Source organism: Mobula birostris, chromosome 2 (assembly GCF_030028105.1).
Source record: "Mobula birostris isolate sMobBir1 chromosome 2, sMobBir1.hap1, whole genome shotgun sequence".
Lineage (NCBI taxonomy): Eukaryota > Metazoa > Chordata > Chondrichthyes > Myliobatiformes > Myliobatidae > Mobula > Mobula birostris.
In genome coordinates this window covers 203,413,642-203,428,873 of record NC_092371.1, presented here as the reverse complement: position 1 = coordinate 203,428,873, position 15,232 = coordinate 203,413,642, and the positions used below count along the sequence as shown (strand labels likewise).

General features: G+C 39.1%; 1 protein-coding gene across 6 annotated transcripts in view; it reads right to left on the bottom strand.

Annotated features, from left to right (window-relative positions):
* Window positions 1-15,232, bottom strand: part of ldah (lipid droplet associated hydrolase) — a 326,412-nt gene that overhangs the window by 115,482 nt on the left and 195,698 nt on the right. For all 6 annotated transcript variants that reach the window (XM_072251329.1, XM_072251330.1, XM_072251331.1 and 3 more), the window contains exon 4: window positions 5,529-5,689. In XM_072251329.1, coding sequence (XP_072107430.1) covers window positions 5,529-5,689 — 161 coding nt within the window. The remainder of the gene's footprint in view (window positions 1-5,528; window positions 5,690-15,232) is intronic.

Genomic DNA, 15,232 nt, shown 5'->3' with positions numbered 1-15,232 from the left:
GGCGCGCGCAGCCTTTTTTCGTAACAGTGAAAACACCTTCTGTTAGCGAAAAGAGGTAACTAATGTAGGTCTTTCGTAACAGCGAGGTTTCGTAAAGTGAACGTTCGAAAAGCGGGGGACACCTGTAGCAGTAATTAGTTCCAAGTTAGGATGAAGCAAAGTGGCAAGACTTTAAATGCATAGGAAATGCATTCAACTTTTTCAGCACTGAAAGTGATAGCAGGATAAATAGAAGAATTCCAAGTACTTTTGTGAAATAATTAGTTAAAGTACCTGGGTCAGAGTTGACGGTTGATAATGGTTTTCCAGCCTCTGAAACATAAATGTCATTCATTTTGTCTGCATAAACATCTGAGCTATGACAGAAAGAAGTTAATCCCACATTTCTTTGGATATGACAAGAACCCATGCTATGCTGCTGGAAATGAAGCAGGGAGGGACTTTTTTGCATCCATTTGTACTTGCCAAAAATTCATCCTACAGCTTCAGAGAAGTGTATTTTTTAAATTATATCCTAATGGATTTCAGGATGCACCTGTAGTCCCCTTGTTAGGAGGATCAAGAAAGGGAAAGAGAAAGCTGATGTTGGCCAGCTAAATATTTCAGATGTAAAAATTTGCTCCCTTGCCAGCAAAAAAGAATTATATATATATATATATATATATATCTCTTGGATCAATTATCACATGTACACAATATGAAAGGTCTACATATGTACATATTGTATGAGAATAGGTTGAGTGACTTGGCCTTTTCTCCATGGAGCGACAGAGGATGAGAGCTGATCTGATGGAGGTGTATAAGATGATGAGAGGCATTGATCGTGTGGATAATCAGAGGCTTTTTCCCAGGGCTGAAATGGTTGCCACAAGGGGACACAGGTTTAAGGTGCTGGGGAGTAGGTACAGAGGAGATGTCAGGGGTAAGTTTTTTACTCAGAGAGAGGTGAGTGTGTGGAATGGGCTGCCGGCAATGGTGGTGGAGGCGGATACGGTAGGGTCTTTTAAGAGACTTTTGGACAGGTACATGGAGCTTAGAAAAATAGAGGGCTATAGGGAAGCCTTGTAATTTCTAAGGTAGGGACATGTTCGGCACAACTTTGTGGGCCGAAGGGCCTGTAATGTGCTGTAGGTTTTCTATGTTTCTTATTTATTTTTAGCTGAGCAGAAGGGATAAGTGGGTGGATCTTCAGAGGAGTCTAGAATCCTACTAGCTCTGCTGTAGAGCCCACCACGCCAAAGTAACATCAGGTTGGGAGTGGATAAAGATGAACTATGTCAACTATTCTCTAATCCCTCTTTAGGCCGAAAAATACTGGCTGAAACTTGATATTATTTGATAGCATTTAAATTTTCTGTCCCTCATTGTCTGCTTTCATTCAGGCAAATTTTCACCCTCTTATGCACTATTTCTTGGTTCCAGTTTTAAACTTAGTAGAATGAAAGGTATGAGTTTGACACTGGGTTTTATGAGCACATGATCAGGTAGAATTAGCACAAACCCTTCTTTAAACCACAATCTACATTTATGAATGTTACATTTCCTCTCATTTTACATGAAGACCATCAGCAGTATCAAGAGCGATATGTACTGATTACAGTCACGTATTGACTAATTTGCATGCTTCATATTCTGATATTAACAGTTCTAGCAATAAAATAATTGCCATTCACACTGGACTACCAAATTCAAACAAACCAACGAGACACATAAGTGTAAATACAACTGATTGTCTAAGCTCTGGAATTCTGGAATCTCATTGCCAAGGGTTGGGCTAAAGGTATGGCTCACGAAGATTAATGTGGGTACCTTTGCACTAAATAACTGCATATAAGAGGAAGGTAGGAGCAAGGTCCAGCACATATGGCACTTCCATTTCTGCAAGCAACTATGTCATTCTTACATATACTTCAGTAATTACTTTAAAAGGGTTTTATCTTTTCAAGATTCACAAGATTTTCATAATTTTTTTTTGTTTGAGTAAGTATTAGCAAGACAAGTATTAGCATTGTTTCTTTTTATATGACAAGTGTCTCAATGTTTAATCAACCGATCTCAAGAAGAGCTTCTTTAGCTTGATAGAAGATATCCTTGAGCTCCATTAAACTAAACTCGACAGTGAGTATAGGAATAGAGTGAGGTGGTGGATAAATGCGTGGCTGAAGGATTGGAGCAGGGGGCAGGGATTCAGATTTCTGGATCATTGGGACCTCTTTTGGGGCAGGTGTGACCTGTACAAAAAGGACGGGCTACACTTGAATCCAAGTGGGACCAATATCCTGGCAGGGAGGTTTGCTAAGGCTACTGGGGAGAGTTTAAACTAGAATAGCTGCGGGCTGGGAACCGAGCTGAAGAGACGGAGGAAGGGGCGATTGGCTCACAAATAGAGAAAGCTTGTAGGCAGTGTGAGAGGGAGAACAGGCAGGTTATAGAGAAGACCGATGGTTTGAGATGAGCCTATTTTAATGAAGAAGCATCATGAACAAAGCAGATGAGCTTAGAGCGTGGATCAGTACTTGGAGCTATGATGTTGCAGCCATTACAGAGACTTGGATGGCTCAAGAGCAGGAATGGTTATTTAAGAGTGCTGGGCTTTAGATGTTTCAGAAAGGACAGGGAGGGAGGCAAAAGAGGTGGGGGCATGGCACTGCTGATCAGAAGTGGTGTCACGGCTGTAGAAAAGGAGGAAGTCATGAAGGGATTGTCTGCTGAGTCTCTGTAGGTGGAAGTTAGGGACAAGAAAGGGTCAATAACTCTACTGGGTGTTTTTTATGGGCCACCCAATAGGAACAGGGACACCGAGGAACAGATAGGGAGCCAGATTCTGGAAAGATGTAATAATAACAGGGTTGTCGTGGTGGGAGATTTTAACTTCCCAAGTATTGATTGGCATCTTCCTAGAGCAAGGGGTTTAGATGGGATGGAGTTCGTTAGGTGTGTTCAGGAAGGTTTCCTGATACAATATGTAGATAAGCCTACAGAGGAGAGGCTGTTTTTGATCTGGTATTGGGAAATGAACCTGGTCAGGTGTCAGGTCTCTCAGTGGGAGAGCATTTTGGAGATAGTGATCATAATTCTATCTCCTTTATCATAGCATTGAAGAGGGATAAGAACAGACAAGTTAGGAGAGCGTTTAATTGGAGTAAATGGAAATATGAAGCTATCAGGCAGGAACTTGGAAGGATAAATTAGGATCAGATGTTCTCAGGGAAATGTACGGCAGAAATGTGGTAAATGTTCAGGGGATAATTGCATGACGTTCTGCATAGGTACGTTCCAATGAGACAGGGAAAGGATGGTAGGGTACAGGAACCTTGGTGTACAGAGGCTGTTGAAAATTTAGTCAAGTAGAAAAGAAAAGCTTATGAAAGGTTCAAAAAATTGGGTAATGATAGAGATTTAGAAAATTGTAAGGCTAGCAGGAATGAGCTTAAGAATGAAATTAGGAGAGCCAGAAGGGGCCATGAGAAGGCCTTGGCAGAATATAGTATTAATAGTAAGACTCTTGGCAATGTGGAGGAGCAGAAGAATCTTGGGGTCCACGTCCATAGGACACTCAAAGCTGCTGTGCAGATTGGCTGTGTGGTTAAGACTACATATGGTGCACTGGCCTTCATCTACCATGGGATTGAGTTTAAGAGCCGAGAGGTAATGTTACAGTTTTATAGGACCCTGGTCAGACTCCACTTGGAGTACTGTGCTCAGTTCTGGTCACCTCACTACAGGAAGAATGTGGAAACTATAGAAAGGGTGCAGAGGAGATTTACAAGGATGTTCCTGGATTGGGGAGCATGTCCTACGAGAACAGGTTGAGTGAACTTGGCCTTTTCTCCTTGGAGCGACAGATCTTATAGAGGTGTATAAGATGATGAGGGGCACTGATCATGTGGATAGTCAGAGGTTTTTTCCCAGGGCTGAAATGGCTAACATGAGAGGGCACAATTTTAAGGTACTTGGAAGTAGGTACAGAGGAGATGTCAGGGACAAGTTTTTTTTTATACAGAGGGTAGGTGAGTGCGTGGAATGTGCTGCCGGCGACGGTGGTGGAAGCGTTTACGATAGGGTGTTTTAAGAGACTCCTGGATAGGTACATGGAGCTTAGAAAAATAGAGGGCTATGGGTAACCCTCAGTAACATCTAAAATAAGTGGGTGTTCCACACGGCATTGTGGGCTGAAGGGCCTGTATTGCGTTGTAGGTTTTCTATGTTTCTAAACACACTGAATCACTTGTACTGTATTTGTACATCCATCCTGCTGTTATCAGACTATTGAACATTTCCCTAGCATGATTAGATTGACTCTCAAACTTATAACCTACCTCGTTGTTAACTCTAGCTGAACTGCAGTTTCTCTGGAACTGCAACACTTCATTCTCCATTCTGTCATTGTTTTACCCTGTCCTATATCCATGCACTATTGAGACGAATTGATTTGTATGAAGGGTATGCAAGACAAGTTTTTCACTGTACCACCACACATGACGATAACAATCCAATTTTACCAAATGAAAGAGGATACTACAAGCAACTCCAACTATACAGCCCCATTGCCTTATTTAGTGATTTATGCTGATTTAATAGCCTTTGGACTGTTTTCTTACTGAGCTGAAACAGTTATGTTTTTCAAAGGAGAGGACTACCAAACTTAACTTATAGGCTATTTCTTGAACAGAAAAAAAAACAAATGTGTCTTTGATGCAAGTTGGTATCCTATCTTTGGGTAACATGGCCCAAAGGTTTACTTTCTAACTGCATATCCACAGATGAAGAAATTGGTCCAGTGGGGAATAGCATCGCATCAACAGGTTTTCACTGCGGTAGTTCTATTAAATTTTAAAACAGAATTGAGTGTTACGCAGCAATGGATAGAGTTGCAAAGGGGCCAAAAATAATATATACTTGATGAGCTTTGGACAAAAAAAATCTTAAGAAGTAAATAAAACTCAGATGAAAGGTCCAAACTATGGCTATTGTAATAGCAACAAAATGGTAAAAGATATTACATTACATTAAAATTCAACATAAATCTTGTCTTTTTTGCCTGTTCTTTTCCTCAGTTATTTTATGACAATTCTATTTCATTTGATGATCTAAAAAAATGACCTCTACCAAGTTTTCTTGTTATTGACATCAGTAGAAACCAAAGAACAGAATGCTTTATTTGCTACCTCAGCTGAGGTATTTGTCTCATGAGACCTGACTTGAGGGAACTAAAAATCAGATCTCTTCATATATTCAATTCAGATCATTCATCTGTTGTATAACATGATTGGTACAATGCTGATTCAATATATGAACTGTAAGCTTTTCTTGATGGTTGCTGCACTATCAGTGTTGCACCTGTATACCACAGTACTTTTGACACAACATATTAATATATTTATTAAAATATTGGAATGATGACAACTAAATTAATTTAACAAATGAGTACATAACTGGCACACTTTTTCAAATCTTTACTGATATATGTAACAAATGCACAGAATGAAAATGATCTACATTAGCTATGTTCAATCAAAACACTTCACCTGTAATTCTGGTTCTTGTTTCATCATTTCAAGTATCATATGGCAGCCAATAGAATGGCCAATCAGCACAAGCTTGGTATCCTTCGGCACACTCTTCCTGAGAAAAGCTAATTTATGTGCTATTTGCCCATTCAGTCCAAAGACATCCTCCAGCTGAATATCTGCAAGAAAAAAAATCATATCTAACTAAACTTGCCATGTTAAAAATACACCACATTTTACATTAATACATTGTTGTTCAACACATTCTCATCTTTCTCCACATGATTTTTAAAAATACGCAAATATGCCAATACAAACTTATTTAAAATCAAAAGCACCTAAACATGACCAGAGTCTGTTATTAGTGAATCATTACATTAAAATTTTAAACAATTTACACATAAACCTGATCAATAATATAACGACTGCAATACCACAGTAAATGGCCATAAAGATTGCAAGACCACTAACCTACGTATTCATCACAGATGACTTACGCTTCAATAGGATGCAAGTCCACCACGTTCACTTCTAGATCAATTTATGGCAAAACTTATTCTAGAAAATTGTCTATGAAATAATTTTATTGAACTTGTGATTATTTACAAAATAGCATATTTATTATGTTAAGTACCTAATAATCCTGCTGATGCAAAATTTGAAAGTCTAATTTAATACCGAAGAATCAAGTGCTCCCCACAGAAAGCAACAAATATTAATCTCATACACAAAAGTAATGACATTTATAAAACAATCTTTCTGGAGGCATTGACGTAATACAATAAAAACAAGAGCTGGAGGCGGCAATTCAGCATTTCAAGTTTCCTCTGATAGATCACGTCTAGTTTCCTGCCCTATCACTATAATGCTTGACCCACTATTAAAATTTCTTTCTCTCACTCTGTTATAGGGAGCTATCTGGTGAAATACCATTTCATAAAGTCATTTCTTGTCTGGCTTCAAATGGATAAATTTTCAGCATTTTACATCTCTTGTATCTAATAAAGTGGCCACCAAGTGTATGTTCAGGATCTTCTGCTGCTGTAGCCTGTCTACTTTAAGGTCGATGGTTTGGCATTTAGAGATTTTCTCCTTTTCACCGTTGTTTTAATGTATGTTTATTTGAGTTACTGTTGCTTTCCTGTTAACTTGAACCAGTCTGACCATTTTTCTCTGACCTCTCTCATTAGGGCGGCATGGTAACGTAGTGGCTAACACAACACTTTACAGTACAAGAGATCTGGGCTTAATTCCCATCACTGCCCGTAAGGAGATTGTATGTTCTCCTTGTGATTGTGTGGGGTTCCTCTGGGTGTTTCAGTTTCCTCCCATGGACATATCAGTTGGTAGGTTAATTGGTTATTGTAAGTCGTCCCATGATTAGGCCAGGATTAAATTAGGGGTTGCTAGGAAGCATGGAGTCAAATGTCATTAGAAATGGGGATGGTGCTGGAGGATTGGCATATTGCTCATGTTGTTCCATTGTTTAAAAAGGGTTCTAAGAGTAAACCTAGCAATTATCGGCCTGTGAATTTGACGTCAGTGGTGGGTAAATTGATGGAAAGTATTCTTAGAGATGGTATATATAATTATCTGGATAGACAGGGTCTGATTAGGAATAGTCAACATGGATTCGTGCGTGGAAAGTCATGTTTGACAAATCTTATTGAATTTGTTGAAGAGGTTACTAGGAAAGTTGATGAGGGTAAAGCGGTGGATGTTGTCTATATGGACTTCAGTAAGGCCTTTGACAAGGTTCCACATGGAAGGTTAGTTAGGAAGGTTCAATCGTTAGGTATTAATACTTAAGTAGTGAAATGGATTCAGCAGTGACTGGATGGGAGACGCCAGAGAGTAGTGGTGGATAACCGTTTGTCATGTTGAAGGCCGGTGACTAGTGGTGTGCCTCAGGAATCTGTACTGGGTCCAATGTTGTTTGTCATATACATTAATGATCTGGATGATGGGTGGTAAATTGGATTAGTAAGTATGCAGATGATACTAACATAGGTGGAGTTGTGGATAATGAAGTAGGTTTTCAAAGCTTGCAGAGAGATTTAGGCCAGTTAGAAGAGTGGGCTTAAGGATGGCAGATGGAGTTTAATGCTGATAAATGTGAGGTGCTACATTTTGGTAGGACTAATCAAAATAGGACATACATGGTAAATGGTAGGGCATTGAAGAATGCAGTAGAACAGAGGGATCTAGGAATAATGGTGCATAGTTCCCTGAAGGTGGAATCTCATGTGGATAGGGTGATGAAGAAAGCTTTTGGTATGTTGGCCTTTATAAATCAGAGCATTGAGTATAGGAGTTGGGATGTAATGTTGAAATTGTACAAGGCATTGGTAAGGCCAAATTTGGAGTATTGTGTACAGTTCTGGTCACTGAATTATAGGAAAGATGTCAACAAAATAGAGAGAGTACAGAGAAGATTTACTAGAATGTTACTTGGGTTTCATCACCTAAGTTACAGAGAAAGGTTGAACAAGTTGGGTCTTTATTCTTTGGAGTGTAAAAGGTTGAGGGGGGACTTGATAGAGGTACATGTTTCCCCCGCCATCCAAAGGTAGAGCGTTCCTATGAAACGGTTCATAAACCGGATTGTCGTAAAGCGAAGAAGCAATTATCATTTATTTATATGAGAAAAATCTGTGAGCGTTCGCAGACCCAAAAAATAACCTACCAAGTCTTGATAAATAACACATAAAACCTAAAATAACAGTAACATATAGTAAAAGCAGGAATGATATGATAAATACACAGCCTATATAAAGTACAAATACTTCTCTATAATCATTGCCTGCACTGTTCTCCATAGCAAAAATCTCACACAAGCGCTCTTGGCAAAAACACAGCGCAAGTGCTCTCGGCAAAAACACTCTCTCTAGTAACCTTTAAGCTATGAAGCTGCCAAATCATACCAAATAACGCATAAAAATACACAGCCTATATAAAGTAGAAATAATGTATGCACAGTGTAGTATCGCTTACCGGAATTGGGAAGACAGCGCAGAGCACACTGATGATGGTGTGTTAGGCTGAGTCGTTGGAGGTTGGGGTGGTGCAGTGGCCCCCACCCTCCAGGCCACCGACCGATACCGATCCACGAAGAATGCAGGGGTACAGCGGTGGCCGGGAGGCACCCAGCACATCTTTAAGAAAAAAAGCCGAAATAAACAAGCTAAATAATTAGGTGCCGCCCGGCACGTAAATGTTGGCCCAGATCAGAGGCAATTGCCGATTGCGTCGCCTCTGAACTGGGCCGACATTTACGTGCCGGACGGCACCTAATTAATTACCTTGTTTATTTCGGCTTTTTTTCTTAAAGATGTGCTGGGTGCCTCCCAGCTCCACGAATCGGTATCTATCTGCGGCCTGGGGGTTGGGGTGGTGGGACACTTAGGTGTCATCTCATCGTTGTCTGTTTCCATCAGGGCAGGCAGGTCATCTCCTTCTATGTCTGCCTGCCTCGATGTCGAAGGTCAAGGTTCGTCGTCTGCTGTGGCTGATGTGGAAGGCTTGAAAAACGACAGAGTGCTTGACTGCTAGCCTCACACATTTTTCTATAATACAGTTCTTTGTAAGCACTCAAACCATCCTGCAAACATGCGCTAAACCGACGTACCCTTTCAAAATTAAAGTCGTACTTTATCATTGCAGCGAAAATCTCATGCAGTTGCTTCACGTTGAGTTCCTGGACCACTTCACTTTCGGTCCGTTTGCTACTGCATTCGGTTTCGATTGTTATCCTTTCCTCTTCCAATTGTATCAGCTCTTCATCTATCAGTTCTTGGTCATGGGATGCCAAAACCTCTTTCAACATCATCTTCGTCAACTTTCACAAGCCAAACTCACTTTGTCCTTATTTCATTCACCACGATCGAAATGCTTAATTATGTCTAGTTTTACGCTAAGTGTAACACCCTTACAAGCTCTTTCAGGCTTTTCCGATACCTTAAAACTCATCTTGCTAACAGCTGCTTACAGGCATGTGTTTAAGCAATGCCGGCTGGAATGCAGTTCCGGGGGAGGAGCGACTGCTCGGGGCGCGTGCTGCCTTTTCTCGCGCGCTGCTTTTTTGCATAACAGTGAAAACACCGTCTGTTAGTGAAAACAGGTAACTAATGTAGGTATTTTGTAACAGTGAGGTTTCGTAAAGCGAATGTTCGAAAAACGGGGGACACCTGTATTTAAAATTATGAGGGGATAGATAGAGTTGATGTGGATAGGCTTCTTCCATTGAGAGTGGGGGAGATTCAAACAAGAGGACATGAGTTGAGAGTTAAAGGGCAAAAGTTTAGGGGTAACATGAGGGGGAAGTTCTTTACTCAGAGAGTGGTGGCTGTGTGGAACGAGCTTCCAGCAGAAGTGGTTGAGGCAGGTTCGATGTTGTCGTTCAAAGTTAAATTGGATAGCTATATGGACAGGAAAGGAATGGAGGGTTATGGGCTGAGTGCAGGTCGGTGGGACTAGGTGAGAGTAAGCATTCAGCACAGACTAGAGGGGCCGAGATGGCCTGTTTCCGTGTTGTAATTGTTATATGGTTATATGGCTTGAAGAGCCAGAGGGCCTTTTCCATGCTGTATCTCACACCATTTCGTGCTTTTTACACCATTCTCCGTAAACTCTAGGGACTGTTGTATGTGAAATTCCCAGGGGATCAGCAGTTTCTGAGACCTTCAAGCCACCCCATCTGGCACCAACAGTAATTCAATAGCCAAGGTCACTTAGATCACATTTGTTTTCCATTTTCATGTTTAGTCTGAACAACAACTGAACGTACTAACCGTGTCTGCATGCTTTTATGCATTGAGTTGCTGACTCACTTTACACCGCACGCTGTCAGAGCAGTGCTGCCAGGATAATCAAGGACACGACCCACCCAGCCAACACACTTTTCATCCCTCTTCCCTCTGGGAGAAGGCTCAGGAGCTTGAAGACTCATATGGCCAGATTTGGGAACAGCTTCTTTCCAACTGTGATAAGACTGCTGAACGGATCCTGACCTGGATCTGGGCCGTACCCTCCAAATATCCGGACCTGCCTCTCAGTTTCTTTTGCACTACTTTACTGTCCTTTTTCTATTTTCTATTTATGATTTATAATTCAAAATTTTTAATACTTACTATCGATTTGTACTCCAGGGAGTGCGAAGCGCCGAATCAAATATCACTGTGATGATTGTATGTATCAATTGTTTGGCGACAATAAAGTACCAAGTACATATGATTAATTAGATATTTGTATTAACGAGCAGGTGTATAGGCATACCTAATAAATTGACTACTAATGTATGTCAATAACAATAAACTTAATTCTGAATACTGAATCTATGCTTCTGAACAGTGAAGAGGCCACCTTGCATTTCATGCATCGTCATGTCTTGGCTCTATAATGACAAGCAATAATTAATTGCTAGGAAGGCCAAATATAGAAGAGGAGGGGTGGAAACGATTTGGCTAAATTTCACACAAGGTACAGGAATTTAAAACAAAAATGCAGAAAAGGCTGGAACTACTTATCAGATCAGCGGCATCTTTAAAATGAGAGTCAGAATTAATATTTCAGGTCAAAGACCCACCATCAGAATTGGAAAAGAGAGAAACAAAACTTGTCATCAACTTCCATGATCCCACTGAATCTATAATAGACTAAACGATGAAAAGTAGCAAATATTTCAGAAGGGATAGGGAGAGAAAATGAAGAATTATAGATCAATTAGTCTGAACTTAATAGGAAAAATGCTGGAATTGATTATGAAGGATATAGAAACAGATCATTTCAAAGATAATAACAGGACTAAGACTAATTCACTTGGATTTATTTAAGGGAAAATAATGTTTGTTATTAAACAAAATTGGGTATTGAGGATAACTCACAAACATGAACTAAGGATTGGACTGTATACAAGGACTAAATACAAGGACTGTACCTCTTTCTAGAGATGCTGCCTGGCCTGCTGCATTCACCAGCAACTTTTAAGTGTGTTGCTTGATTGGAATGTAGTTACCTTTGCATGGATAAACTTTACATGGGTTGCTATAATCCAAGGTAGCTATTTGGGTAGAATTCTGACTAAATGGAATGGGATGATGATGTCCTAAAAGTTATGACTCACCAACTTTGTTATAGCTGAAACTGATCACAGGCTCAACTAAAATGCTATTTAGGGCTCTGTAAGTTTCACAGGGTCTTGTATGCCATGTCAGGAGAGTTCTGGTACCTGTTTTCTGTTTCAACTCACCAACTAAATGAAAAAATGGAGCCTGGCCCTGAAAATAGATCTGACCTTTTCCCGGGTCTACTGGATGGTCAGCTGGCATGCCATAAGTCAGAAGCCTACTAAGTGAACATCCGCTCTGTTATATCAAATCCGGGCTGTCTAGTGGTTCATGTCATTTGTGGCTTTACTAGATCAGAGCAAAGAGCTCCCCAAGTGTCCTGGCCCAAACTAATAAACATGAGCAAAAGTTGACCTTACCAGAAGTGATACAGCATACTCAAAAATATGGGAATTACAAAGTCTAATCTGATGATGGGATCTGATGATGAAAGTGGTCAGTGAATACAATGACAAGAATTGTCATATTATCAGGAGATGTAGAGAGAGCTTTTCTTCATAGCATGTTATATAGTTGGCATGGACGCTGTATTTGTCCTTTTAAATGTACTGTCTTACTTACATTTAACTTACAGAAACTTAAATTAACTTACATTTATACTTACAGAAATCAACAAAACAGGGATTTTCATTGAACCATCAACCTATAAACTACACAGTCATTAAGAAGTTATGTACAATTGGTTGCAAACAAAACTAAACATACCAGATTATTGGAATAGTCATAGGTAAGTTAAAATAGTTTTGCATTAAAGTATATGCATTTTGTACTACTTATTTTCAACTGTACAAGGCAATTAACCAAACAAAAACACTTGTAAACAATTGATTCAGTAACTACATTAGCCATAGTCACTGAAATACAAGATTTGTTTTGTTCTCTCCCGGGAATGTGATCATTTGAACCAATGACCATCCATCACAACAAAGATAGTAAAACAAAGTAATCTCCTGACAATATACAGACCTAGGGATTGACTATTAACTGACAGCGAGTATTTAAGAGCTAAAATACAGCTTAAATTTGGCAGCACAAATCTAACAGCAGTTACTGACAACAACCATACATCCAAAAACTCTCTAAATGGTTCAGAGAACAGGTTCACTAAAGGGGTATTAACAAAAATATTCACATGGAAACAATTTGTTTGATAGAACTTACTTTCTTCAGTAAGTAGTTACTTAATGCTGGTAAAGATCTCAGTGATATTTTTTCTAATGGTTTTGAATGCATGACAATTAAATTCAGTAAGACTGTTTATTAAATGAATCCTCTGAATAATGCTATAAATAACATAAACATAATCTCATCACTCATGTTATCAACTGCTATTGATATTATTAACATTAATTATTTTGGAAACAATATAATTGAATGAAGTTCAGATACAGATTAGTCTGATCTAATTGAATGGCAGAATAACTTCATAGATCTTAATGACATATACCTCATCCTAGTTTTCACATGACCTCACAACATATAAAAAGAGGTTGCTTTCACTAATGCAATAAATTCTGTAGCTCGGCATTCTCAGAGTTCCCCTTCTTTGTGAAGAAACCTTTGAACTAAATTCACTCATTAGCAAAATGTCATCTCACCCCCGGGAGAGGATGCATTGTTAGATTTACATCATGCCCGCAATGGGCGGTGGAAATTCTGCACAAATTCAATCTTTCAACTAACAGAACACCTGCCTCATCACCTCTTTTCAAGAGAAAAATGGATCTGCATATTCTGTTCTGACTTGTTCGGTTAAACATACTATTTCTGAAAATTTAATTCTCACCAACAGCAAATGTATTGTCATACACAATTAGAATGTTGAAATATAACTCAGTAAATTCTACATCAACTGCAGGAAACTTGCAGTTAAAATTATTTGGATTTCCTGTGTATTCCACTCCCAGGAAAGTGTAAATCACATAAGTGAATGAATGAACTTGCTGTACAAGATTGAATTTATGGCATCTTTATCTATCGGATTATCCAGTGTAAGTATTAGGGAGTTGTAGTAACTCATGCTCCATCAGTGGAAGAGTCCAATGTCAGAAAAAAGTCTGAGAGTTCCCAGCAAGGAGAGGCTACCAGGTTTGGATCTTTTATGATTGCCTGTGAGTCCTGAACTTCCAGAGAGTTGGGGCACTGGGTTAAAATGAAAGCTGTTCAGTGCTATTTCTACTAGCTTAAAAGATTTTTTTTTCTTTTGACGTTACTCATCATGTTTCACTTGTCTCATAATTATTATTTTTACTTCATTTAAAACCTATCTGCTCATTGACTTTGCTGGTTATGCATTCTGTGTATTGCAATTAAGTCAGGGCCAGATTAAGCTAGTGCGGGGCCTGTAGCATATGTTATAAAGGGACCCTAAATTTTAAAAATGCACGTAAGTATTAAAAAGATAAATTATTTACCTGCATAGTAAAGCAGTTCAATTTTTTCATTTGCTATACAGCCAGATAATATGACAAATGTCTGACACTTCAGTAATAGTATTACTTACATGTAGGTATCAATTTCAAATGTCAAAAGTAACAAAACTACAATTTAAAAGTTACATTTTCTAGATCTAGCATGAGTAAATTTGTTGATGATACTGGAAATGTCTATTTCACACAGAAGTTCATGTTCAGTGCTCATTAGAGTGAGATTCTTTAATCTGTTTTGACCCATGGTGCTCCTTAGTTCATTTTTAATCCTTTTTAGTTTTGAAAATGTGCGTTCTTCACTGCAGTTGGTAACCATGAGTGACAAATAGATGCACAAGGCATTTTCTACATTTGGAAAACATGACTCCAAAGAATTGTCAGTTATCAAACGGTACAACTGTAACTCTACAAGGTCTTGTTTGGCGCCAATAAGAGAAGCAAGATCAGTTTTCAACAGTTAAATAAACTGCACAAATTCTTCATTAAGACCTTCTTCCAGATCTTCCGGATATGATTTAATAAGATTTGATGACCTCTTTACGATCTCTTCAGCTGTAAACAACTGTAACTGATGAAGGAATCCAAAAACACCATTCACCTTTAGATAAGCTTTCTGCCTTGTTGACAGGGCAGAAAGCAAGCTGTCAATAATGGCAAGAAATGTTCGGCTTTTAAACTTCTGAGAAGGTATTTGAGATTCAACAAGTGGATCAAGAGTGCTGGAACCACTGAAATCATCATACGCGCGATTTTGCTTGTGTTTTCTTCGAGTTTGCTGTTGATAATCTTCACACTTAGTCAGATCCTTGGCTTTTTGCTCAATGTCTGAAAAAGTAGACTGCATAGCTTGAATATATTCATGTAAGGATTCATAGAGTGCACAAGTTATGTTCAAGTCTTGACCAGAAGATTGCAAAGAAGCACTGGTCATTTGAAAATGTTATAATACTTGATCCCACAATATGACCATTATTCCTGTTTCCAACTTCATCATAGTTAAAAGTAGTCCACAAGCCTGTTGTCGACACTCTGCCTTCTGATCATTGTTATTTGAAACGTCATCCAAGACTTGTTTTATTGCAGAAAAGCTGTGTAAGAGTGCTTTTGTTGTGTCTGCATGAGCTGACCACCTGGTAACTGCCATTCTTTTCACAATGGGCAAATGAGC